Genomic DNA, 26,730 nt, shown 5'->3' on the forward strand with positions numbered 1-26,730 from the left:
TTGCAGAATAGAAAAAAAAGAACAGTGAGGAGGAGCCGGGCAGGAAACTGGCGTTTTCGTCTTAAATCTCCTTAGTTACTACTAAAATGATGGCAAGTCATTTGAATTCATAGAGCATCTGTTTTCAGATCTGTAAACTAGAGCTAACATGTCTTCTTACCTACTTCGTAGGATTGATACAAATGATCATGTGTGAAAGTACTTCCTAAACTATAAATCTTCAGGCCACCTGGCTGGCTCAGTTGACGGAGCTTGCAACTCTTGATCCCGGGGTTGTAGGTTCAAGCCCCACGTTGGGTACTGACCTTACTTAAAAGATTAAAAAAAAAAAAAATAGAGACGCCTCGGTGGCTCAGTTGGTTAAATGTCCAACTCTTGATTTCCGCTCAGGTTGTGATCTCAGGGTCATGTGATCAACCCGAGAGTCCGGCTCTGCACTCGGCGGGGAGTCTGCTTATCCCTCTCCCTGTGCTCCCCCTCCCCTGGCTCGTGTGCTCTCTCTCTCTCTCCAATGAATAAATGAGTAAAATCTTAAAAAAATAAAAAATTTTGAAAATAGTACATACCTACATACCATAAATTATGGGCCAAGTATAAGGTTATTATTATGATCAGATCTGAAATTTCGGTTCCTCTTGCAGAACTGCTGGAAAGGGCTAACAGGGCTCTTTTTTATGTGTAATTCCTAAAAGACAAGTCCAAAAATATAGATTCTAAAAATACATGAATGTATTTTATATCATTCCCCCCAAAAATATGCATTTAAAATTTAAGCCACTGTTAGATACTTTTTAAGATTGTATTTATTTATTTGACAGAGAGAGAGCACAAGCAGGCGGAGCAGGAGAGGGAGGGGGAGAAGCAGACTCCCCACCGAGCTAGGAGCCTAGTGCAGGACTCGATCCTAGGAACCTGGGATCATGACCTGAGCTGAAGGCAGCAGCTTAAGCGACTGAGCCACCCAGGAGTCACAAAACAAAAACTCTTGACAGGGGGGTCTGTTTCCTTTGTTTGGCCACAGAGGAGATTCCATCGCCTCTGATAACTTTCCATTCTTTTCCTATGCAGCCCAAAGAGCCGGTTGATCCAATTAAAGAAAGAGAAGCTGGAATACTGTCCTGGAGAGCACGAGTACGGACTGTTCCCAGCCCCCATTCATGTCGGTGAGTGCTCCGGAGAGAAAATATGTTGCTTAGAAGAAATGGCATTTCTTGAGTTCGGATGAAGTGTTTTCGTGTTCCTATAATTTCTGCATCTCCAATGGGGTCGAGCTCTTTTTTACCGTTTAATTTATCCTCACTCTGAAGAATTCTGCAAATTCTTTGCTCTCTGGGAGTCACAATGACATAGATCTTTCTTACTCAAGTTTCAGTAATAAAAAACACTACGTCTGTAGCATTTGATCCCGAGTATGTCACCTGGGAAAGCCCAGCTGTTCACCGCTTCAGTCTCAGAGGTTTCCATGTTCAGAAAGATGTGATTATGGATACCTAATAATCATCGGGAGAGAGCCCACCACTTTCCTAATCATTTATCTGCCTGCAAATTGAGCAGGGTTTATCCTTCTGTTCATTTTGGGAGGAAATGTCAAGGCTTTGTTTAGCATCGGGGTAACAGTACCTCCTGGGATCCTGCCATTGGGCTTACCAGATCAGTAACCAGTACCTGGAAGTCATCCTGGGTCCCTCCCGCTCCCCCAGAGCTGCATCCAGTCTGCGCCCCCAAGTTCAGCGGTTGCCGTCCATGCAGTCCATCCTGCTTGTCTGCAGGTCCCATTGTCACTCTCAGGTGCGTCCCACACGTGACTTCAGCTCAGACTCCCGCAGCGGCCTTCTGACACCTGTGTCCGTTTCCATTCCTGCTCCCTCCACTTCACTCCCCACGCAGTAAAAAAAGAAATCTTATAACTGAAACTAGATTATACTTAAAACCTTGCAGTGTCTTACTGTTAAACAGTAACTTCCTTACTATAGCTTTTAAGAGTAACCTTGTCCCAGGGGCGCCTGGGTGGCTCAGTTGGTTAAACATCTGACTCGTGATTTTGGCTCAGGTCATGAGCTCAGGGGCCTGGGATCGAGCCCCTCATCAGGCTCTATACTCAGCAGGGAATCTGCTTTAGAATTCTCTCTCCCTCTGCCCCTTCCCCCCAATAAATAAACAAATATTTAAAAGGAAAAAAAAAAGATGACCTGGTCCCTAACAACCCACCCCTCCCCGTCATCCCTGTCCCTCTGTTCCCGTTTCTCCCTAACCTGCCATGTGTGGTCTCGCTGGTCTTCTCTCAGGTCCTGGAACAGACGAAGGCCTTCCCCCCGCCCCAGCGCACCAGTATATGCTTGTTATTCCCACTGCCTAAAAAACTGTTCTTACTCTCCCATGGTTGGCTTCTTGTCCTTTAAGGATGAGTTTAATGTCAGTATCCACTAAATGTCATTTTCTTTGAAATTGTTTTCCTGATTGTCACTCCAAAGAGGGCCCCTCCCTTTACTCTGTATCACAGCATTCTCTCCCTTCCTTTCTGTAATCCGTGATTGCTCTGTTTCCTCATTAGTTGTCTGTCTCCCTCATTAGATTGTAAGCTCCAGGTGCAGGATCATTTGACTCCCTTACTCTCCTTCTATTTCCTAGTGCCTGGTTCATAATAGAAGTTTAACTAGTGCACATACAAATGAAAGAGGAGGAGGAGAACCCAGGATGACCTGTTGAATAGGCCGTGACGGGGGCTGCCTCCTTATGCAGTAGATGTAGACCCTGTGCATTGCAGTGTTCTTTTAAACGACGACTACCGGTCCTCGTGACTGTGGGACTCTTCTCAGTGCTAGGATTATCAAATCCCCTTTTCCTCCCCATAGGACCCAGCACCAGCAGTGTATTTCAAGGAGTGAGCATAGACAACACGTTCTGCAATAAGGATTAGTTTGCTTTAATTATTCTGTACTGGGTGGAAGGAGAATGGTTTAACTCCAACATGCAGTTCCAAGGTTTAGTTCTCTTACCTTAACGAAGGCAAGAGTAAATGCCACATTCTCTGGGATTACTGCCAAGGCTATTCTGAACGAGCGTTCTGTTACGTGATGTCGTAGCCCGGAAGCGGGTTCTCGGCAGATTTAGCTGTTTCCTTGAATCTGATGATGACAAACAGGCTCAGAAAAGAAGTCATTTAAAAGACCCATTTAGGGACGCCTGGGTGGCTCAGTTGGTTGGACGACTGCCTTCAGCTCAGGTCATGATCCCGGAATCCCGGGATCGAGTCCCACATCGGGCTCCCAGCTCCACGGGGAGTCTGCTTCTCCCTCTGACCTTCTCCTCGCTCATGCTCTCTCTCACTGTCTCTCTCTCAAATAAATAAATAAAATCTTTAAATAAATAAATAAATATAAAAGACCCATTTAAAGGAAACATGATCATTTTGGTCTTACTGGTTTTGTCCTGGCTGGGATCTAACCTAAGTCTTCGACTGAAGCTACCCGAGGGGATGAGAGTGGCAGCTCGTGCCAAGGAAGATGGGAAGGATAATAGGCCAGTGTTCCTCTCACGTCTCTGGTACAGATAGAGATTAAGAGGTGCAGACTAGGAATCCCTTAATTTATGATAAAAATTTTATCTCCACATCCCCATTTTAATGTCACACTAAGACTGATTTGTACTCAGTGGTCTGCAAAGTGAGTAAATAATGGAAAAACCTATCCAAGTCTAGTGGGTCTTTTTCCCTCTGAAACAGGGTTTAAAATCAGGCTGTTGGAGGACAGATTTTTTTTTTCCTGGGCAGTGCTATTTTGTCGTTCAAATAATATTTTATGATTAGGCTAGAAGTGAGCCAGTCAGTTATTCTGAACCGGTCTTTTCCAGTATCATGTAGGTAATGAGCATGACTTTGATTCAGCCAGACCTGGGTTCATCTCTGTCTTTGCTGTATGAGTTATATGAATAAAGTAGTCATATAAATAAAGTAATAATGCATCTTACCACTGATAAGAGTCAGAATCAACAAACAAAATCATGTTTATTCTTAAACGTTTAACTAAGGGAATCAGGTTTCTTTATTTCATTAGAGAAGTGCATTTCAAGTAAAATTTTACTTTTCATAATACTTATCAAAATGTATATTGTGCCCTTAAACTTATAGTCAATTGATTTTTGATGAGCGTGCCATGACACTCGAATGAGGAGACCATGGTGTTTCCAGTAGGTGGTTCTATGGTAACTGGATATACACATACAAAAGGTTGAAGTTGGACCCTTGCCTCACACCATATAAAAACATGAACTCAAAATGGATCATCAGCCTAAATATAACAGCTAAAACCATAAAACTCTTGAAGAAAACTTGGGAGGAAATCTTCATGACCTTGGATCGAGCAATAATTTCTCAGCTATAATACCAAAATCCTATGCAACAAAAGAAAAAGACAAATTGAACTTGTTCAGTATTTAAAACTTCTGTGCTTCAAAAAACACCCTCAGGAAAATGAAAAAACAATGCACAGAATGGAGAAATGTTTGCAAATTGTGTACCAAGAGACTTGTATCCAGAAACCCAGACGTATAAAGAACTGTTGAGACTCATTAATTTAAAGACAAATAACACAATTTAAGTGAGTAGATCATTTGAATAGACATTTCTCCAAAAGAGTCTTACCCATGGCCGATACACATGTGACAAAATGCTCAATGTCATTAGTCATTGTGGAAATGGCAATCAAAACGAGAGACCACCTCACACCTGCTAGGGTGGCTTTAATTAAAGGATTGGTGCACAATCTGAAGAAATTGGAAACCTCAGACATTGTTGTTGAGAATGTGAAGTGGTGTAACCCTCTTTGGGAAACATTTTGGCAGTTCGTCAAGACGTTAAACAGATAGTTACCATATGACCCGGCAGTTGTGCTGGTAAGCGTCTGCGCAGTAGAACGGGAAACATCATGTCCCACAAACACTTACACAGAGATGTTCGTAACAGCAGCATTAATAGTAGCCAACAGGTGGAAGCATGTTTCCCACAGTGGATAAATGGATTAGCAGATCGTGGTCTGTGCTCACAGTGGGGTGCTCTTGGGCAGGAACAAGAAATGAGGTACTGAGGGTCACCAGGGGGACTCAGTCCATTAAGCGGCTGCCTTTGGCTCAGGTCATGACCCCAAGGTCTTGGGATTGAGCCCCACGTCGAACTCCCTGCTCAGTGGGCAGTGGGCTGCCCCTGCTTGTACTCTCTCTCTCTCCCTGTCAAATAAATAAAATCTTAAATTAAAAAAGAAATAAAGAAGTGAGGTGCAAAATGGGTGAAGTGTGAAAACGTTACTCTGGATAAGAGAGGCTAATAATCACGGGGCGCCTGGGTGGCTCTGTCGGTTAAATAAAGCCTCTGCCTTGGGCTCAGGTCATGGTCCCAGGGTCCTGGGATCGAGCCCCGCATCGGGCTCTCTGCTCGACGGGGAACCTGCTTCCTCCTCTCTCTCTGCCTATCTCCTCTGCCTACTTGTAATCTCTGTCTGTCAAATTAATAAATAAAAATCTTTAAAAATATATTTAGGGACGCCTGGGTGGCTCAGTTGGTTGAGCAGCTGCCTTCGGCTCAGGTCATGATCCCAGCGTTCTGGGATCGAGTCCCACATCGGGCTCCTTGCTTGGCGGGGAGCCTGCTTCTCCCTCTGCCTCTGCTGCCATTCTGTCCGCCTGTGCTCACTCTCTCTCCCTCTCTCTCTGACAAATAAATAAAAAAAAAAATCTTAAAAAAAAAATATATATATATATATTTAAAAAGAGAGAAAGAGGGTAATCACAAAATGCCATGTGCTTTATGATTCCTTTTTTCTTTTCTTTTTAAGATTTATTTTTTAAGGGGCGCCTGGGTGGCTCAGTGGGTTAAGCCGCTGCCTTCGGCTCAGGTCGTGATCTCAGGGTCCTGGGATCGAGCCCCGCGTCGGGCTCTCTGCTCAGCGGGGAGCCTGCTTCCTCCTCTCTCTCTGCCTGCCTCTCTGTCTGCTTGTGATCTCTCTCTCTGTCAAATGAATAAATAAAATCTTAAAAAAAAAAAAAAAAAGATTTATTTTTTAAGTAATCTCTATACCCAGTGCGGGGCTCAAACTCACTACCCTGAGATCAAGAGTCATACTCTCCATCGACTGAGCCAGCCAGGTGCCCCCAAATCTAGATTTTTTTTTTTTTAATTAGGTCCCTAGAGAGGGTTTTGGTTGGTTTTGTCTTAAGATTTTATTTATTTGATAGAAAGCGAATGAGCACAAGCAGGGGAGCAGCAGGCAGAGGGAGCGTAAGAAGCCAGCTCCCCGCTGAGCAGGGCCCGACGCGGGGCTCGATCCCAGGACCCTGAGATCATGGCCTGAGCCGAAGGCAGACGCTTAATCACTGAGTTACCCATGCGCCCCGAGAAGGGGTTTTTTTTTTAAAATAGATTTTATTTATGACAACATTTTACTTGATGTATTATTTTTTAAGTAAGCTCTATGTCCAATGTGAGGCTTAAGCTCAAGACCCTGAGATCAAGAAGAGTTAAACACTGTACGGACTGCCAGCCGGCGCTCCTCTGGAGATTTATTTTAAGGTCGCAGTTCACACCGTCTTGGCGACTGGCACATCTAAACTCTACAGGGCAGGCTGGAAGCGTGGAGACCCAGGGGAGGGTCAAGGAGTGGGAGGTCAGTCTGTTTTCTTGCTAAGGCCTTCAGCTGTTTGGATGAATCCCACCCACATTATGGAGGGTCATCGGCTTGACTCACAATTTAGTAATTTAAATGTTAATTTCATCTAACAGTTAACCTTTACAGACACATCTAGAATTATGTTTGACCTGCTCTCTGTGTACTATAACTGAGCCAAGTTGATACAGAAAATTGATCATCACCAGAGCTCCGTGTACTAAAACCCACTGTATAGTATCCTTAAAAAGAATGTATTTGGGGCGCCTGGGTGGCTCAGTGGGTTAAGCCGCTACCTTCGGCTCAGGTCATGATCTCAGAGTCCTGGGATCGAGCCCCGCGTCGGGCTCTCTGCTCAGCGGGGAGCCTGCTTCCTCCTCTCTCTCTGCCTGCCTCTCTGCCTGCATGTGATCTCTCTGTCTAATAAATAAATAAAATCTTAAAAAAAAAAAAAGAATGTATTTTATGGTATGTGGATTATGCCTCAGAAGGCTGTTATCTTGAAAGTGTAGTTACATTGTTTTAATCAGGCATATGTTAAAATTATAGTGATTACCCAATGCAAAAGAAAAATTCTGATGCCTTGAATCCTACACGGAAAGGTATTTTTTCTTATTTCAATTCAGTTAATTAACATATAATGTATCATTAGTTTCAGTGGTAGAGGTCAGTGATACATCAGTCTCAGTCTTACTATCATACCCAACGCTCATTACATCGCCTGCCTTCCTTAAGGCCCATCACCCAGCTACCCCACCCCTCACGGGTACTTTTAAATATGAATTGAAACACTTATGTGTGGATTAAGGGGATAGGTTCAATGAAAGAACTTTAAGCATGAAAAAATATGTAATACTGAGACAAAAACCTCAAAACCTTGGGCACTGAATTTGTAATGAGCACTCTTCATCGACATTTCACATCTGTTGTCCCAGTGTATTGCCAAGGATGACATCCTGTGTGACTCTCGGGGGAGAATTTGTACAGGCTTAGGCCTCATTTCCTCCATTTTGCCCAGTGCACTTTTCCCCTTTACTACATCTGCTTTGTGTCCTTTTGCTATAATGAAGAGCAGCTGAGTATGGCCACAGTCTGAGTCCTGTGAGTCAGCAACCTTGAAGGTGGCCTTGGGGGCCAGACACCCCTGCGAGTGGAACTCGGACGTCTTGCTCCCCGATCCCCGTCTTCCAGCTGGACAACCTGAGCAGCGTCGCCGCGCCCGCTGCGTCTCCACGTCTTCATGTGCTGCGCTTACTCCCAGCCTGGGCTGTGAGGATCAAGGAACATTTAGTTGCACTTGACACAGAGCGAATACCCTTTCCCCTTGATTTGCTGTAAGTGACAGTGAGAAGGGCAAAGCCATCCCACTCATTTCTAGAAAGCAGGTATCTGTAGAAAGAAGGAAATAATAAAGAGTGGAATTCAATAAGATACTGAACAGACAGTAAGGAAACAAGTTCAAAAAGTGACAATTGACAAGCTCTGGATGCAGGGAGCAGAAGCAGGTGAGAGGCCGCGCGAACTATCGGCCTCGGTCCTGTCGGTCCTGCGGTTATGAAGAGGCCGGTAAGGGGATGTTAGGAATAACCTTATGCCCATTCACTTAGCAATGTCTATGAAATGGGTAAATCCCTTAAAAAATACAGCTTAACTAATTCAAAAAGAAAGAGAATTTCAGAATGTCTGAATAGCCTGTATCATTTAAGGACAGTTAGTTCTTTATCAAATCCTACACGTAAAAAATGGCAGAACGAAATGGCTTCCCTTGTGAGCTGTTTCGTCCCTGAGAAAAAATAACGCCAGCCTTACACAAAAGCTTCCAGAAAGTGGAGGACACTTCCCAGCTCACTCTGTGAGGCTAACGTAATCCTGGTAAAGAACCTGACAAAAACTCGATGGGAAGAAACAGCTGCGGAAGGAAGTTGAGCGTAGACCGTGTAGACATACAGGCAGAAACCCTTGGGGTTTCAGTCTCGCAGAAGGCCCCGGAAGTGAACGTTACAGCTGGTGAAGTATGAGGTGTGTCCTCCTGAGGTTGGAAAGAAGGTAAAAATGTCCACCGTCGCTGCTTCTGTCCGGCATTATCCTGGATATCCCAGCCGGCGCCGTAAGGCGGGAGATGAATAGGAGTCACACAGTCCGGGAAGGAAGAAGTGAGCCTGTTCTGCTCGCACATTCCGGGATGATAAAATCCAGAGAAGTACCCCAAAACCTGTTACAGCCTTTTGGCAGAGTTACCGGAAACAAGATCAGTGTCTAAGAATCAGCTCGTAGTCTCACAGAAGTAACCCTGCCCTTTCCGCACCAGCCGGCAGGGGCGGCCCTTGGTGTTTACAGAGAAGTTGGAAACGGTGGGCGCGATGAGCTGCGTCCGTGCGCCTCACCGCCCCTGGGCTCGCCGCTCCCTCGACTCGGAAGCTGCCGAGCTGTCCTTGTCGGCGGGCAGCGAACCGGCACAGCCAGGCGACGGGATGTTCCCCACCACTAAAACGAGATGAGCTGTCAAGCCCTGAAAAGACACTGAGCAACGTTAAAATCATTGTACTGAGAGAAGGAAGCCTGTGCGGAAAGGCTACATACGGTGTAGGACTCCGCTGCGTGATGCTCTGGAAAAGCCAGAACCGTGGACACCTTGATAATACCAGCGGCTGAGGGTAAAACAGGGATGGGCCCGCAGAGCACGGAGATTTTTATTTTTAGGTCAGTGACGCTATTCTGTATGATACAGTAGTGGTTGGATACCTGTCGTTACTACATGTCTCCAAGCCATAGCATGCACAAGAGCGAGCCCTCACGTAAACTGGGACTCGGTGAGAGCGACGTGTCTGTGTGGTTCAGTGGCTGGTAACCAGCGTGCCGCTCTGGTCAGGGGTGTCGATGACAGGGTGGGCTGCGGTGCGTGGGGGCAGTCTGTATTTTGGAAATCTCTGTCGGTTGTTCAGTACTGCTTTGAACCTAAAACTGCTCTAAAATATAAAGTCTATTAAAAAAAACTTAATAGTGTAATAAAACTGAAGTAATTAGAAATAAATTTATCCAAAAATAGGCAAAAACTTTATACTGAAAATTAAAACATTTATCAGGGAGATTAAAGAAGACCTAAGTACACGGAGAAATATGCCACATTCAGAGACGTTGTTACGTTCCATGCAGTGTACCTTGTTACCAGCAGGCTCTTCTGTAAAAATGGATGAGCTGATTTTTCTGAAATTTATATGGAGAGGCAACGAACCTAGAACATTCAAAGTGATCTTTAAAAAAATGTCTTCTTGGGCACCTGGGTGGCTCAGTGGGTTGAGCCGCTGCCTTCAGCTCGGGTCATGATCTCAGGGTCCTGGGATCGAGCCCCGCGTCGGGCTCTCTGCTCAGCGGGGAGCCTGCTTCCTCCTCTCTCTCTGCCTGCTTCTCTGCCTACTTGTGATCTCTGTCTGTCAAATAAATAAATAAAACCTTAAAAAAAAAAAGAGAGAGAGACTCTAAAGAGTGGAGAGGAGGAGGCAGACCAACTAAGGACTGAAGGGACTGAGGGGACAAGTCCTTGGAGGTGTCCTCTCACCTCGTCATACTGAGGTAAAACCTTGAGGAGCCTGGCCGCCTGGAAATGCTGCCGGGCACAGAAAACCCCCGCGAAGAAAACCCTGCTTTCTGCAGTGGGAGGTCCGGGAAGAGTCAGCCTCGCAAGACGGGAAACTTTTAGACCATATCCTCCATGCTCTAGTTAGACACGGCAGAAAAAACTGTTACCCTCTCCACACACCAGCAGTGCCCAGTGGGAAGCCTCAGCTTCCCTCCCCAGTCGGCGGTAATAAGTGTCCCACCACGGTCCCCCAGCCTGTCTGATGACAGGGGAAGGCCACAGGAGTCAGACTTCAACCATCCTCCAGTAGTAACATGGCCCCTCCCACCATCCCCAGCAGTACCGACCTACCAGCACTTGGGTCTCAGTGGAGGTCCGGTGGGGGCCTCCGAACTGGTAAGCCCTGGACATCTGACTCCCTTCTCTTGCTGGAGCGGTTTTGGGAAAGGCCAGCCAAAATAGAAGGTTTATGTAAAATTCAGAACCTGGTAACATGATAAATGTCTAGGTTTAAAGTGAAAATCGTATGTCATACTAAGAACCAGGGAGATCTTAAATAATTTTTTCTTAAGATTTTATTAATTTGAGAGAGCAAGCCAAAGAAAGAGCGCAGGCATGAGCAGGGGCAGAGGGAGAGAGAGAAGCAGACTCCCCGAGGCAGGGCTCCATCCCAGGACCCCGGGACCATGACCTGAGCCGAAGGCAGACGCTCAACCCACTGAGCCACCAGGTGCCCCTTAAACTGAACTTCAAAAGGCAATCAGTACATGCCAACATCAGGAGGTTAGAACCACCCAAAAAAGATTTTAAAGCATTTAGATTTCTTTTTTTTTTTTTAAGATTTTATTTGTTTATTTGACAGAGATCACAAGCAGGCAGAGAGGCAGGCAGAGAGAGAGGAGGAAGCAGGCTCCCCTCTGAGCAGAGAGCCCGATGCGGGGCTTGATCCCAGGACCCTGGGATCATGACCCGAGCCGAAGGCAGAGGCTTAACCCACTGAGCCACCAGGTGCCCCACATTTAGATTTCTGTTTTAAAAAACTATCCCCCCCCCACACACACACCCCAGCAAGCAATAATGAATATGCTTGAAACATGGAAACAACAAAGCCTCAGCGAGGAGATGGAAAGAAGGACCAAGTCGGAATTTTAGAATTGGAAGATGCAGCCAAGGCTTCGGGGTGCTCTCAGCAGCAAGATGAAGGAGGAGGAGGAAGAGCTCGGTCCTCTCTGAGTGGAAGAGAACGTAGACCTGAGAAAGACAAGAGCCCGAGGGATCCCGGCCACGGGCCAGTCTGTCCTCAGCGTCCGGAAGGGGGAGGGAGCACGGAGATGAGCTCGGCTGGGTGAGCAATGGCTGAGGACTTGCAGGTTCGGCGGCAGACACGAAGCTCCATGGACGTCGACGACGGAGCCCAGCAGGACGCACTCGAGGAGACCCCTGTGGGACGCACAGCCTCGTTCGAGCTCAGCCCGCCGCAGACCCGGCCGCTGTGAATCGGAGAGAAGTGGACCCTGCCCGTCAGCAGAGGGCAGTTCAGACGGTAGGGGACTGCTCTTCTGAGTCCAGGAGACGGCAAAAGGTTCTCCAAGTGCCGAAAGAGGACGTGTCTGGCCAGAATTGTAAACCCAGTGAAAGAACCCTTCAGGAATGAAAAGGGAATCACCGCCTTCCTAGATGAAGGAGAATGTCTAAGAAGTGTGTTGCCAGTAGACCTCCCCTGGGGTAAGGACGGTCTAAACAGGAAAGAAATACCAGCGGGGACCGTGGACTGCCCGGAAAACAGAAGGAACAGTAAGTACATTTACGGGCATATGTGGTAGGCTTTCCTTCTCCTTTGGAGTCTCCCAAGTAACTCTTTAATAAATGAAGCACAAAATTTTAACACTGCTATATTTTTAAAAAACGTACTGAGTCACCCATGTAAAGCATACAGTGTTTTTTGGTGCATTATGTCATTAATATTTTTAACTCGTCGTAAGATATGCGTAACTTAGAATTTGTATTTTCCATTTCCATTTCTCCGTGTAAGGCTCAGCAGCATTGAGCACGTTCACATTATTGTGCGACCAGGACCCCATTCCCCTCCAGAATTTTTTGATCACCCCAGAGCAAAACTTGGTGCCCATTAAATGATAATTGCCCATTACCCCAGCCTCTGGTAACTACTGTTCTTTTTATCCCTATGAATTCGACTATTTAGGCGCCTATTATGGTGGAGTCATTAACAATATTGTCCGTTGGGGTCTACCGTATTTCACTTAGCATAATGCCCTCGAGGTTGTTCTTCTGTGTTGTAGCACGTGTGAAGCTTTCAGTCCTTTGTAAAGCTGCGTCGGTCGTCTCCCCGTGTACCCACACTCCGTATTTTGTTTATCCCTCCGTCCGCCGACAGATGTTTCTGTTGTTTCCTCCTTCTTGCAGCTGTGAATAACGCTGCTGTGAACCTTGGTTTACAATTCTCTGTTGAGGACCCCGCGTTCAGTTCTTTTGTGTGTGTGCCCAGCCGTGGGGCCGCTGGCTCCTCCGGTGAGTCTCCGCTTGGTTTTGGGAACTGCTGTGCTGTTCTCCACAGCAGCTGCTCCACCTTCACCGCCACCAGCCAGTCTCGAGAGCCGTGTCCCCACGTCCTCAGTAACACTCATCACTTTGTGTGACTTTTCCTAGTAGCCATCCCGGTGGGCGTGCAGCGGTGTCCCCTGTGGGTCTGATTTGCATTTCTCTAATAGTGACACTGAGCAGCTCTTCACGCGCTCTCGGCCACTCGGCTGTCTGCAGTGACGTGTGCTCGGGGCTTGTCCACTTTTGAATTGAGTTATCTTTTCCTTGTTGAGCCTCAGGAGTTCCGCACCGATCCCGGGTATCAATCGCTTATCGGATGTGTGATAAATAGACTGTATGACATGGGCAGGGAAGCGCACAGAATATACAAACGTGGAAGCAAAGGGGATACATTTCATTACACCAACTACCGCACAGAAGGGAGCGGCTCTGGTAATCAGGGTCGAATGTGGTTGTGGACGAAGCCATGTTAAAGTTACGGATTTTCGGGGCGCCTGGGTGGCTCAGTGGGTTAAGGCCTCTGCCTTCAGCTCAGGTCATGATCCCAGGGTCCTGGGATCGAGCCCCGCGTCGGGCTCTCTGCTCAGCAGGGAGCCTGCTTCCTCCCCTCTCTCTCTGCCTGCCTCTCTGCCTACTTGTGATCTCTCTCTCTCTCTCTCTCTGTCAAATAAATTAAAAAAAAAAAAATCTTTAAAAAAAAAAAAGTTAGATTTTCAAGTGGGGTTTAGAGTAAGGCGGCGGGGGGCGCCCAGCTGGCTCAGTCAGTAAAGCATGCGACTCTTGATCTTGGGGTCACGAGTTTGAGCCCCGTGTTGGATATAGACCTTACTTGAATAAATGAAACTTAAAAAGACAACTGAGGCAATGGTTAAGTCGGTTGAGAGAATTCAGTTTCTGCGGAGAGAAACGGCGCGCGAGAATGTGAAAGCAGGAGGGAGCCAGTTGTAGTTAAGAAACTGCTGGTACAGCCACTACGGAGAATGTATGGAAGATCCTCAGAAAATGAAAAATCGAGTGATCATGTGGTCCAGCAGCTCCACTTCCGGGAACGTATCCAAAGGAAACGAGAACACTAGCTCTGATGTCTGTCCCGTGCTCACAGCAGCATCGTCTGCGGTCGGCAGCCGTGGAAGCCGCCGGACGGGTAGAGAAGAGGCAGCTCTGCGGGCGGTAGAGTGTTCCTGGGCTTTGTTTGAAAAGAGGGGAAGAGAGACAAAAGAGAAAGAGAGTCTTGCCATTTGTGACAACATGGATGGACCTCGAGGGCGTCATGTTCGGTGAAATAAGCCAAAGACAAATGTTCGTAGCCTCACGTGTGTGTGGAATCGGAAAAACAAACAGAGAGGGCGCCTGGGGCGGGCGCCTGGCTGGCCTGGTCGGAGAGCACGCGAGCCTCACTCTGGGGGTTGTGGGTTCGAACACCGTGGTAATGTAGAGATGACTTGAAAATACAATAATAACAAAGCAAAAATCTGTTGTAAAAGGGGGGGCTGGTGGTCAGCTTTGTGGTTACCAGAAGCAAGGGGCGTGAGGAGGGGTGACGGGAGAAAGCCGGTCCGCAGTCGAAAGCCGCTGCACGCCAGGCCCGCGCGGAGGCTGCGGGGCACAGCACGGTGACCACGGCGAGCCCCGCTGCGGCCCCGTCACACTGCGCGCCGTAAGCGAGCCCCGTCCCGGGTGCGTGGACATCGCAGTGAGTCGGAGGGGAGATGAGTTAGCTGGTGTGAAGGGGAAATTGTGCGTAGGAAGAGTTTAATTCGAGAAGCAGTGGAGGCGGCGGGGATGAAGGGGGCATTTGTCCTGAAAACAAACCTGCAGGGAAGGGTGATCTGCCGCTTTACAGGCTTGAGAGAAAACAGTGGGGACAGGCCGCTGGCTCCGTCCCCAGGAGCAGGTTACGCGATCTCAGGGTTGTGAGTTGGAGCTCCACGTTGAGTGTAGAGCTTACTAAAAATTTTTTAAGTTTTTTTGAAGATTTTATTTGTTTACTTGCCAGATCACAAGCAGGCAGAGAGGCAGGCAGAGAGAGAGGAGGAAGCACGCTCCCCGCGGAGCAGAGAGCCCGATGCGGGGCTCGATCCCAGGACCCCGAGATCATGACCTGAGCCGAAGGCAGAGGCACAACCCACTGAGCCACCCAGGCACCCCAGAAATTTTTAAAATCTTAAGTGAATGAATAAATAAATGAGAACCGTTGGGGCCTTTTGTCCAGGCTCATGCCAGAGGATACATATTCGCGTTCATCCACCCGGAAATACTCGTTCGATACCGGCTTTTTGATCACTCAGTTTTCTAGATGTTTGGGACACACCTAAGCAGAGCAGGTGAATATCCTTGCTTCCGCGGGGCTGACAGTTTTCCACTGGGAAGAAAATCCCACTGTCCGTGTCCACCGGGTCGCACCTATGTTCCCTCAGGCTGACAAAACCAGAAGCTCAAATTCTACTTGTGATTTGTTCAGTGAAACTTAAACAGTTTCCTGTAAGTACCCTTGATCATTATTTATAACCTCCTTAATGGCACACAGTTCACTGATACACCATCCCTTTCAGTGAGCTAGTGCTACAGGCTTTCTCAGGGGGATTCCGGGACACTTTCACAGAGCAGCCAAGACAGACTGAGGGCTGTGGCCGGACGGCGCTCCAAGCCAGTGCTCGGGGCGCGTGCGAACCCGGTGAGCTGTAGCTGAAGTCAGTCACTTTATTCTTGGTTTTAGGAAAGAAAAAAAAAAGCCAGGAGGGACGCCTGGGTGGCTCAGTCGGCTCCAGTCGGGTCATGATCCCAGGGTCCTGGGTCCGAGTCCTGCGTCATTGGGCTCCCTGCTGGGCGGGGAGCCTGCGTCTCCCTCTGCCTCTGCCCTCCGCTCCCCCTGCTTGTGTGCTCTCTCTCGCTCTCTGATGAATAAGTAAATAAAATCTTAAAAAAAAAGGCCAAGTTTTTGTCAAATTTTAAGATCTCTTCTAGAACAGGACACTGTTATTTTTCTCCTTTCTGTTGGGAACTGCCCTCACCTCCGCATTGCTCTTTGCCCGGTCGCCCTCACAGCGTTCTGTTCTGCGCGTGTGATGTTCCGCCTCGGGGTCCGCTTTCACTTCCTCCTGTGTCGGGAGTGACTTCGTGACAGAAAATCTCCGTGACTTCCCCCTTTCAGACTGCAAGGTCAGCCCAGGCTCCTGAGCTTCCGTAGTGTCTGTCCTCTTTAAAATGACTTCGTTGTGCAAATTCAGCTTTCTTTTATTTTCGTTTTAAGATTTTATTTATTTGAGAGAGAGAATGAGAGAGCATGAGAGGGGAAGGGCAGAGGGAGAAGCAGAGTCCCTGCTGAGCAGGGAGCCTGATGTGGGGCTCGATCCCACAACTCCAGGATCACGACCTGAGCGGAAGGCAGTAGCTCAACTGACTGAGCCAGCCAGGCGCCCCTATTAATCTATTTTAGAGAAAGAGAGAAACCAGGGGAAGGGGCAGAGGGAAAGAGTATCCAAGCCAACTCCCACTCCCAAATCGGGGCACCACGTCACGACCCATGAGACTGTCACCTGAGCAGAAACCAAGAGTCAGATGCTAAATCGACTGAGCCACCCAGAGACCCCAAGAAAGTTGTGTTTTTTTTAGGATTTTATTTATTTATTTGACAGACAGAGATCACAAGCAGGCAGAGAGACAGTCTGAGAGGGAGGGGGAAGCAGGCTCCCCGCTGAGCAGAGAGCCCCTGCGGGACTCGATCCCAGGACCCCAAGATCATAACCTGAGCCGAAAGCAGAGGCTTAACCCACTGAGCCACCCAGGCGCCCCGAAAGTATTCTTTTTTTAAATTTTTAAGATTTTTATTCTTTTATTTGAGAGATTGCGGGGCAGAAGGCAGACTCCCCATGGAGCAGGAAGCCCAGTGTGGGGCTCAATCCCAAGACCCTAGGATCTGACCTGAGCCAAAGGCAGACGCTTAACTGACCAAGCCACCCAGGTACCCCATTGACAAAATATTCTTTTTAAAAATTTATAACTTTAAATCTTTTTAAAAATTTATATAACTTTAAATTCTTAAAAATTATAAAGTTATAATTTAAAAAATTATAACTTCGGGGGGGCGCCTGGGTGGCTCAGTGGGTTAAAGCCTCTGCCTTCAGCTCAGGTCGTGATCTCAGGGTCCTGGGATGGAGCCCTGTGTCAGGCTCTCTGCTCAGCAAGTGGCCTGCTTCCCCCGACCACCGCCTGCCTCTCTGCCTACTTGTGATCTCTGCCAAATAAATAAATAAGATCTTCAAAAAAAATTTATAACTTACTGGCTTCTCCCTCACTGTTTTATACCTTCTACAGAAAACACATTAGATACTGCTGGCAAAAAAAAAAAAAAAAAGAAAGAAAGAGTCAATTCTTTACATTAAGGGGTTTATCATATCTGCTGAGGATCAATTTTGTCTTTTTAAAAAATTGTATTTATATTGTTAAGAAACACTACATATTTGCAAAGCAATTGTTGTAGTAGAGAAGGGCATGAATTACAGATAAATCTTCCCCTACCAGAGATATAATAACTTAGTATATACCCTCTCAAACTTTTTCCTTTATAAATATCTGTCTTCCAACAATTTACTGTAAAATTTTTCAGTAGACAGAGGCCTCTGGGGCACCTGGGCGGCTCAGTCAGTTCAGTGGTCTACTTTTGGCTCCGGCTACGGTCTTGATCTCAGGGTCCTGGGTGCAAGCCCTGGGTTGGGCTCCACGCTGGGTGTAGAGCCTACTTAAAAAACTTTAAGAACTAAACAGTAAGAAAAAATTGAAAACACTCTATAGTGAATGTGCAGTATCCCATCACTAAATTTTGTCATTAGCATTTGACCTGGATTTATGTATCCGTCCATCTGTTAGTCCACCTGCGTTTGGGGGGCACGCCGCAGTAAATCGCAGACAATGATGCACCTCCCCTAAATATTTCAGCACTCGTGTCAGAACCAAGGTCTCAGGAGCAGAGGGGGAAGGAGAAGGAGTCTCAAGCAGACTTCCCGCTGAGTGTGGAGCCTGGTGCAGGGCTCCATCCATGACCCCAAGTTCGTGACCTAAACCAAAACCAAGAGTTGGCTGCCCAACCAACTGAGCCACCAGGCCCCCAATTTATTTATTTATTTGTTTGTTTGTTTGTTTAAAGATTTATTTATCCGTTTGAAAGAGAGATTGAGCATGAGCATGGGGAGGGCCAGAGAGAAGGTAGAGAACCTCAAGAAGATCCCGTGGGGCCAGTGAGAGACTTGCGACCGCACACCCGGCTGAGCCACCGGGGCGCCCCACAAAGAGCTCTTAAATGTTTCAAAGTGTTTTTTTCTTAATGAGTTCATCCCGTATTTTTTCTTTTTTTGCAACTTAACTTGGAGAATGTTTCCATTTGAGTACATGTGTACCTCATTTTATCTCTCCAGTTGCGTATTCTTACGTGAAAGTACCAGAGTTTGCTGACCTTTGACTTCGCGTTGTTTCCGCGTCCTCACAGCTGACTCTGCAGTCAGGCATTCGGCTTTGCTTCCCTGTGCAAGAGACTTTGGGCTGCTACCAGCCGCAGACCTTGTCTCGTGTTACTCTGACTCACAAGTTACTTCTTCCGCAATATACCTGTAATCCATGCTCGTGTGTCTTCAGATTTGTCAGATAAACTCATTACACATTATGTGTTAACATAAATAGCATATTTTTATGAGAAATAACTTTTTTTTTATTTTTTTTTTAAGATTTTATTTATTTATTTGACAGAGAGAGATCACAAGCAGACGGAGAGGTAGGCAGAGAGAGGGAGAGAGAGAGGGAAGCAGGCTCCCCGCTGAGCAGAGAGCCCGATGCGGGCCTCGATCCCAGGACCCTGAGATCATGACCTGAGCCGAAGGCAGCGGCTTAACCCACTGAGCCACCCAGGCGCCTGAGAAATAACTTTTCCAAAGAAAAATTCCATGCGGAAAGTGACTTTATTTTCTATTTTTGCAAATTTCATTGATGTCTAATTTAATATAAGTCAACTGAATTTTCTGATCCATTTTTGCAGTCTCTTATGATGTTACTTTGGCTTAAGTACATGAAGAAATCTGTCTCCGTGTAGGTAATAAATAAGTTATAAAGGATAGGAGTATTTTAATAATCCAGATAATTCTTCTTGGACACTCTAGCAAAATATAAATGTAATAGTTCCTTAGAGGTGAGTTGCAACGTAGAATATGAAATCGGTTAACTTTTTGTTTTCTGTTCCATTAAAGTCCATTGGTCTCTCTTGGAATGTAAATGGATTCTCTACCCAGGTGTGATTTTACCACTTCACGTGGGTCATTAAGAAATTCCGGTTCCCTGAATTGAGTTGCTCTTCCATTCCCTGTGTGCGTCCAGAACCATTCGCATCTGTCAGTCCTCCCGCTCGCTTTTTGAGGAGAGTTGAAGGATTGGAAAACTAAAGATTCTTGTGGTTGGACACAAGTTTTCCAGATCTCCAGTATTCACTTCAAACTCAGTTTTATCACTGGAGACAGATACATTCCGTTGTTTCTTGAAGTAACAAGCTCACTTCGCTCGTCCTCACGCTCTAAGTCCGAATAACGTAGTCACTCGGTTGTGCCTCACGGACCCGGAGCACATTCCCGCGAAGAAGCTTGTCCAGCTCGCGTGTGCGCAGGCGCGTGCTGGACTCGGCCGCCCAGGCTGCGGCCCGGGTGCTGTCTGCATCCTTCCGTGGCGCCTTGCAGAATAGCAGCATTTTTGGCTTGTGGGTCAAGACTTGACACATTAATTTTTGAGACACTGGCATGGTTCATGTCCATTAGTTCCATTCTTCTAGTACAGCGTTCCACTTGCCTTGATTCCTACGAATTCTTACTCACCATTGCTTTTACAGCATTGGGACAAACGTCAGCGTAGTGAGGATGGCGTGTAACGCCTTAGTGATAACAGTATAGCAGTAGATGCATGGTACTTAGTAGTGGTGAGACAGTCTTTGCCCCTTGGATCCCTCGTATTCACAGAGCACTGAGAACTGCTCGGCTAGAGTCGGTCAGTGACAGGGTGAATACCCAGGTAACAAGAAGTTTAGCTTCCTGCGAGAAGCGAGTTTACTAAAGGGCAGAAAGGTCAGAGAGTAAGGAAACTGAAGCGTCCTCTTCAAGGTAGAAAAGGGCTTTTGACTTTTACTAGTAGTACTTCTTGGGGGTGGGGGTTAACATCGTAAATTTGAATGTAAATACTCTTTTTTTTTTAATTTTATTTATTTATTTGACAGAGAGAGAGATCACAAGTAGGCAGAGAGGCAGGCAGAGAGAGAGGAGGAAGCAGGCTCCCTGCTGAGCAGAGAGCCCGATGCGGGGCTTGATCCCAGGACCCTGGGATCATGACCTGAGCCAAAGGCAGAGGCTTTAACCCACTGAGCCACCCAGGTGTCCCAAATGTAAATACTCTTGATTTATTTAAATTCAGGGAGTCCTGTTTTAGAAAATCTTATACTTCCCGTTTTTACAGACAGTCTCATAGTATGTATGATAATGTTGGAGAACACTGCCAGATGCTGTAGTTAATAATTTTAATACTCCAACAAGTCTTAGTTTTAGTTGGCTTCATAATGACCTGTGTATTTTTTGGTAGTAAGTTTGCCGTGTTCGTTGTTTTATGTAGGCTGCTATCAAAACATCCCTTTAGCGTTTACCACCTGGAGCACAATGGAATAGAGTAGCTAAAATTAAAAATTGGTGATGAAAAAGTCCCTAAAATTAAAAATTAAATCTTTATTTTTCTAGTCAGTGCGTATTAGATCTTGTGGCTGTTTGACCCTTTGTATAAATAGATACTGAAATTGATAGTATTTCTTTGTTTCAGGAAAGTATCTGAGGCAAAAGAGAATTGACTTCCAGCTCCCCTATGACATCCTTTGGCAGTGGAAGCACAATCAGGTACAGGGCCTGCCTCCTCTCCCAGGTTTCCTTCTCGGGTGGGTGGAAGGGAATGCAAGCCTCGCTCCACCTCCGTGTTATGCTCTGTGCTCTCATCTTAGGAAGTATCGAGACTGTCCCTGTGAAGGTTAGAGACGAAGAAAAATGAATTTGCATCCATATCTAATGTGACCTCTTTGCCTTTACTCATACTTCATAATAGCAGTGAGTGTCTGCTTTCCTGGGCAACTTCTGTTCTGGTCTGCACTTTCTCTGTGGTAGCAGAGCTCCGTGCTGTGAGGTTCCTGTTGGATGTACGTCCCAGGAGGGTTTAGATGCGCTGCCAGCAGCACTAAGAAATGTCAGGCTTTATTTTTGTTGGCTCCTTCCCATCGGTTTGGAATTTATTTTTCACATACAAAGGAGATTCTCCTACCAAAGGAAACAGGAAAAATGTTTAACATGCATACACTTTTAAAAGATCTTTATGTTGGGAACTAAAAATGGGAAGGTGCTGTTTTTCTCTGCTTCTTCCCTAATGGAAAAGTTTCCCCTGGCAATTTTTGTAGTTAGCCGTAGGCCCAGGCCTCATGTTGAGAACAGGCATCAGGAAATAGAAGTTATCATAAAAAGGAGGTGAACAGGCTCCTGACCTTTGCCAAAATTCCACCAGAGTTAATTTTGGAAAGCCAGAAGCCGAGGACATTCCCCTCTGCATTCTCTTCTCTTGGTGGCCTCTCTTGAATTCTAAGAGGATGAGTTTGTTAGATATCTGTCTCCGAGCTCATGACCGTGAAGGAGACAGTGCTCTGACGGTCCTGCTGAGAAATGGAGTTGGGCTGTTTTTTGCAGGTTAATACACCCTCACCGAGACCGCAGTGCTGCCTTCGTTCGTCCTGCCTCTTACTGGACAACACTGGCCAGCTGATCACCCCTGTTCTAATACCTTCCTTTTTTACTTTTTTTTTTTTTTCCTCTGAATGCCTTCTTCATTGCAATGAGAGCTTCCTTTCCTGCCTTCCCTCTCCCCTGTATTCACTAAATTAATTGCCTTAATTAAAATGTGAAAAGTATTTTTCTGGAATACCCACACTGAAAAGGCCAGGGTACTCATCTTTTTAACTTCATGTGCTAGCCAGACCATCTCAACAAGCCCTTTGAGTGTTTTCCTTTCTTTTCATAGAGGCAAACTGAGTCTTAATGTATCCAAAAGAGTAGCCTTGTCCTGCAGGGTCGTTTCCCCGCAGGGTGGTTTGCATGTGCGCCCGGCCACAGCGCGCACATATTCCCGGGAAGCTCTTCCATGTTCCTTCTCTTGTTGAATCTGTTTCTCTTGTCCTGATCCAGTAAGTCACTTCTTATTTCAGGGTAAAAAGTGAAAGCACCAAGAATTTCCCTCAAGTGTATCCAACCCAGAAAATCTTTCTTATAAATATTCCCATACGAGCAGAGCACGTGAATAATTTCTTATATTTTTAGTGATTGATGCTGCTGTCTGGTATTTGAAGTTAAATGCTATATCTAGATTTTTCTTTTTTTTTTCTTCTAGCTGTACAAAAAGCCAGATGTCCCACTATATAAAAAAATCCGTTCAAGTGAGTAACTTGAGAGCTATTTTTTTCTGCCTTCATATCATCAGTGTTCTTCTTAGCCTAGCACTTAAAAAATTATCCTCTGTGTTCACAAATTACTCTTTGCTGTCTTTTCTCAAGATGTCTACGTTGATGTCAAGCCCCTTTCTGGTTACGAGGCCACCACCTGTAACTGTAAGAAGCCAGAGGATGACACCGGGAAGGGCTGTGTGGACGACTGCCTCAATAGGTACTGTACTGAAGTGACTTCTCTGAAAGCGCGGGCTTCAGGGTAGATGACACTTCATTTGGAGGGAAAAGTTAAGCTCTTTTATTTCCTCTCTTGAAGTTGCACAAAGCTATATAAAACCTAATTGATGTGTCTTGGGCTGGTTCGGCAAAGTACCATAGACCTGGTGGCTTAAACAGCAGAAATTTATTTCTCACAGTCCTGGAGACTGGGAAGTCCAAGGTCAAGATGCAAGTATTTGATGTCTGATGAGGACCCACGTCCTGGCTTACGGACAGCCGCTTTCTCCTTGTGTGTTCACATGGCCTTTCCTGAGCACATGCTTGTGGAGAAAGAGCTCTCCGTTCCTCTTCTTGTAGGGACACTAATTCCTTCGTGCAGTTCCCATCCTCACACCCTCATACAAGCCAGCTGCCCTCCCAAAGGCTCTGCCTCCAAATTACCATTACACTGGGGGCTAGGGCTTCAGCTGTTCATTCTGGGGAGACACAAGCATTCAGCCCACAACATAAAGTATTCAGGAAATTTTAGAAAATTTCCTAGATCTCCGTACATGGTAGCCATAACCAGGGAGCAAGGTAGGATGGTGACGGTGAGGAGGAAGAAAGGCATGATGTACTCTGAGGGAAGACCGGGCTGATGAGCCGCTCACATATGCACACAGGTGCACATGCGCTGACTGGGCCGGTGGCTCTGATGAAAGGTGTCCGTGCTGTCGCCAGAGAATGAAGGTATGGGGTCTGGCTAGTTTGGCGATCAAAACTATGATTTTACTTTGGGGCCATTGAGTTCTAAATGACATGGAGATTTCAAAATGGAAATGTCTGATGGAGACCCAAGAATGGAGACCCAAGAATGGAGATCTAGTTTGATGGGTTTTAGTTACATGTGCAAATTTATAGTAAAAAAGAACCAGTGAACTTGACATCAATAATTCCTCTTCTGGATAGTTTTCCTGGCCAAAGACGACTGCCTCCCCAGTGTCTGGTCGGCTGTCCTGGGGGTGTGGGCATCCGTGTTTTAAGACCTCCTGTAACAGTGCGCCAGCTGGAGCGTCCTGCTCACCGCGTCGTCGGCTCGTCACGCCTTGCACACGCACGCGCAGTTGCAGGGTCACAGCTGCCGGCCTGGTCTGTGCTGTGCACTAATTGTTCTTTACTCACAGACGTTTTATATGTATGATTTTTTTTCTTTTTTGGTCTTTTTTTCTCTCTTTATGTATTTACACCCTTTTATGTGTATATGTGTATTATGTGTATCAGTGCGGTCCACAAGCTCACCGTTGTTATTAGTTCTCTTACCTTCCGTAGGTTGACATGCCCAGTTCGCCGTCCCCCTGTGCCTCGTCATTCCAGTTATTCCCAAGGTTTTCTATTAAAAAGTGCGCTACTGTGAAACTGTATAGATTCCTCTTTTTTTTTTTTTTACCCCTTAAGGTGTATTCTGAGAAGAATTATCTGTACAGACTACATGAACATCTGTGTCAGTCTTACTATATATCGTCCTGACTATGTACTGTATACTTAGTATGCCCAGTAGCTCTCATGAATTAGTCTGTTAATTTGCAGGATTGCCACCGTGATGTGAATATACTCACTTCCCTGTAGTTCACCTCCTTTAGGCAGTCACATCTAACTTCATTTTTGGTGCTTTAATATTATATTGGTTTAATGTTTGGGACTATCATATGTCTTTAAAATTGCTTAAATTTGCATTCCTTTCTATGCTAACATTACTGTTTTTTTATATGATATTGTATTGTCTGCGAAATTGCCATGATATAGCTGCCATCACATTGGTGAGTTCTTCTCTTTTCCCCAGTAGTCTAATGAGATAGGTAATAGTTTTATATTTTATAAATGAAGGATTTTAGAGTTTGGATAGTAAGTTGCCCATGTTATATATAGCACTTAACTGACAAACAGAATTTGAACCCACGTGTGTTTGATTCAAAACTCATGTTCTTTCCACTGTATATACTGCTTATTGTGTAAGTCGTTAGTCTTTTAACGACATAAAGCTGAAATCTGAATGTCTGCATTTCCACAATTACGTTGGTCATCTTATGTCATTTTTTATATAAAGAGTTTTATTTATTTATTTGACAGAAATCACAAGTAGGCAGAGAGTGAGAGGGAAGCAGGCTCCCCACTGAGCAGAGAGCCTGATGCGGGGCTCCATCCCAGGACCCTGAGACCATGACCTGAGCTGAAGGCAGAGGCTTTACCCACGGAACCACCCAGGCACCCCTGTGTTGCCTTTCTTTAAAAAAAAAAAAAAGTCAAATCCGGTACTGCCAACTTTGTGAGACTCTGAATCCTACATCCCTGCATATTCATGCATCTAATGAAAAAGGGGGAAAATGCACAAATACCGAAGAAAAATGAAAATATATTATTCAGTGGATGCTTCCATATATATTTAAAAGTAACCCACATAGGGGCGCCTGGGTGGCTCAGTGGGTTAAGCCACTGCCTTCGGCTCAGGTCATGATCTCAGGGTCCTGGGATCGAGTCCCGCATCGGGCTCGCTGCTCAGCAGGGAGCCTGCTTCCCTTCCTCTCTCTCTGCCTGCCTCTCTGCCTACTTGTGATCTCTCTCTGTCAATAAATAAATAAAATTAAAAAAAAAAAAAGTAACCCACATAAAAATTTAGTTAAATGGAGCTACCTGAAATGTCTTTCCTGTCTTAGTAGTCAAGGCATTGTAAATATTTGTAGGGAAAACTCAAAGATCTGTAAGATTCAGTTTTATGTCTATGTAAGGCTCACGTAGCCCAAAGGAAACTGAAATTCAGGATGGTCTTAAAAACAAGTAATGGATTTTTATAAAATATTTTTAGAACATGGCCTCCTCTCTTCTAAACACCTAGGAATCATCAGCGTTGTTTATAAATTCTATAAGACCTTCCCTATACTGTATTCCCTGTATTCTGTCTGTACACCATCCATATCGAACCCATTCCTGCTCCAGAACATTCCATGTTCCCTAGAGCAGAGTCTCATAATTCATTTCAAGCTGGCTTTCAACCTGTGTCCATTTGTTCACAGCACGTACAGAGCCCACCCTCTCAGCGCTCACAACAACAAACATGTTATATAACAAAGCCAAATACTTAAGGGGAGATAAAGGGGTATTGCCCAGGAAGCCTTGTAATGCCACCGGAAGCGGTGACTCCTGAGTTTACAAGCCACAGACTGAACGTCAGGGTCCCTGGCTAACCCGTGGGGGCCCTGTGTGAGTGCCTTTGCTGAGTACAGTTTACTTCCACTTGTCCCCACAGGGAGCATCTCCAGGACCCTTCACCTTTTGCTACAGAAGAGCAGGAGGCCTTCAAATTCTTGGTCCCCAAAAGTAGGGAGGGTCCTCTCCCATGCCTCTAAGGCTCACTCCTTCCTGACCTGGCACGATTTCTAGTAGGACTATTTTCATGTGAAACCCGTCTCTACTCACGGGAGGTGGTCTGACCTCCGTAGCTATTAAGTCAGTCTCACTAGTACACTTGCCAGTGACTCTTAAACATTAAATCTCACCAGGTGAGGAAAAGAGCTTTCTGATCTAGGTCTGCATGTGGGAGGAGAATTCTCTCGTCTTACAGGGAACGGCATTCTGTAGCTAAAGTGAGTGGCACTGTAGTAGCTGGCCGGTTAGCTCAGTGTGCTCGAGCCTGCCACTGCTGAAGTTAACGGCAGTTTGTGCTGTAATAAGTCATGATTACATAGTCATGGTCTGCAGCACGTGCTTTCACATTGTGATCCGTTTGCAGTTTTGTCTTCCAGACATGATAACTAGAATATGTTCTACTTTTTACGTAAAGGGCTTATCTTTTTTTTTGTTTTTTTTTTTTTTAAGATTTTATTTGTTTGTTTGTTTGTTTGAGAGAGACAGATAGCGACAGAGAACACAAATTGGGACGAGAGAGGGAAGCAGGCTCCTTGAGGGAGCCCGATGCGGGGCTCGATCCCAAGACCCTGGGATCATGACCTGGGGCTAAGGCAGCTGCTTAACTGACTGAGCCACCCAGGCACCCCCAAGGGCTTATCTTGATAATTGAAACGAATGGAATATATTTCAGTGCCTTCGATGGAAACCACAAATTTTCAACAACCTCTAAATGAGTGTTCTCCAGCAGAAATTTTTTTAAATTGATTTTAAAATCTCTTTCATCTCAGCACTCTGTTACATTGTAGTTCTTTTATCCACATAAAGCTTATTGTTTTGGGGTTTTAAGG

General features: G+C 45.9%; 1 protein-coding gene across 7 annotated transcripts in view; it reads left to right on the plus strand.

Annotated features, from left to right (window-relative positions):
* ASH1L (ASH1 like histone lysine methyltransferase) overlaps positions 1 to 26,730 on the plus strand; it is a 193,359-nt gene that overhangs the window by 134,404 nt on the left and 32,225 nt on the right. For all 7 annotated transcript variants that reach the window (XM_047703838.1, XM_047703836.1, XM_047703840.1 and 4 more), the window contains 4 exons: positions 1,069 to 1,163; positions 20,626 to 20,699; positions 22,228 to 22,273; positions 22,391 to 22,499. In XM_047703838.1, coding sequence (XP_047559794.1) covers positions 1,069 to 1,163; positions 20,626 to 20,699; positions 22,228 to 22,273; positions 22,391 to 22,499 — 324 coding nt within the window. The remainder of the gene's footprint in view (positions 1 to 1,068; positions 1,164 to 20,625; positions 20,700 to 22,227; positions 22,274 to 22,390; positions 22,500 to 26,730) is intronic.

Source organism: Lutra lutra, chromosome 15 (genome assembly GCF_902655055.1).
Source record: "Lutra lutra chromosome 15, mLutLut1.2, whole genome shotgun sequence".
Taxonomy (NCBI): Eukaryota; Metazoa; Chordata; class Mammalia; order Carnivora; family Mustelidae; genus Lutra; species Lutra lutra.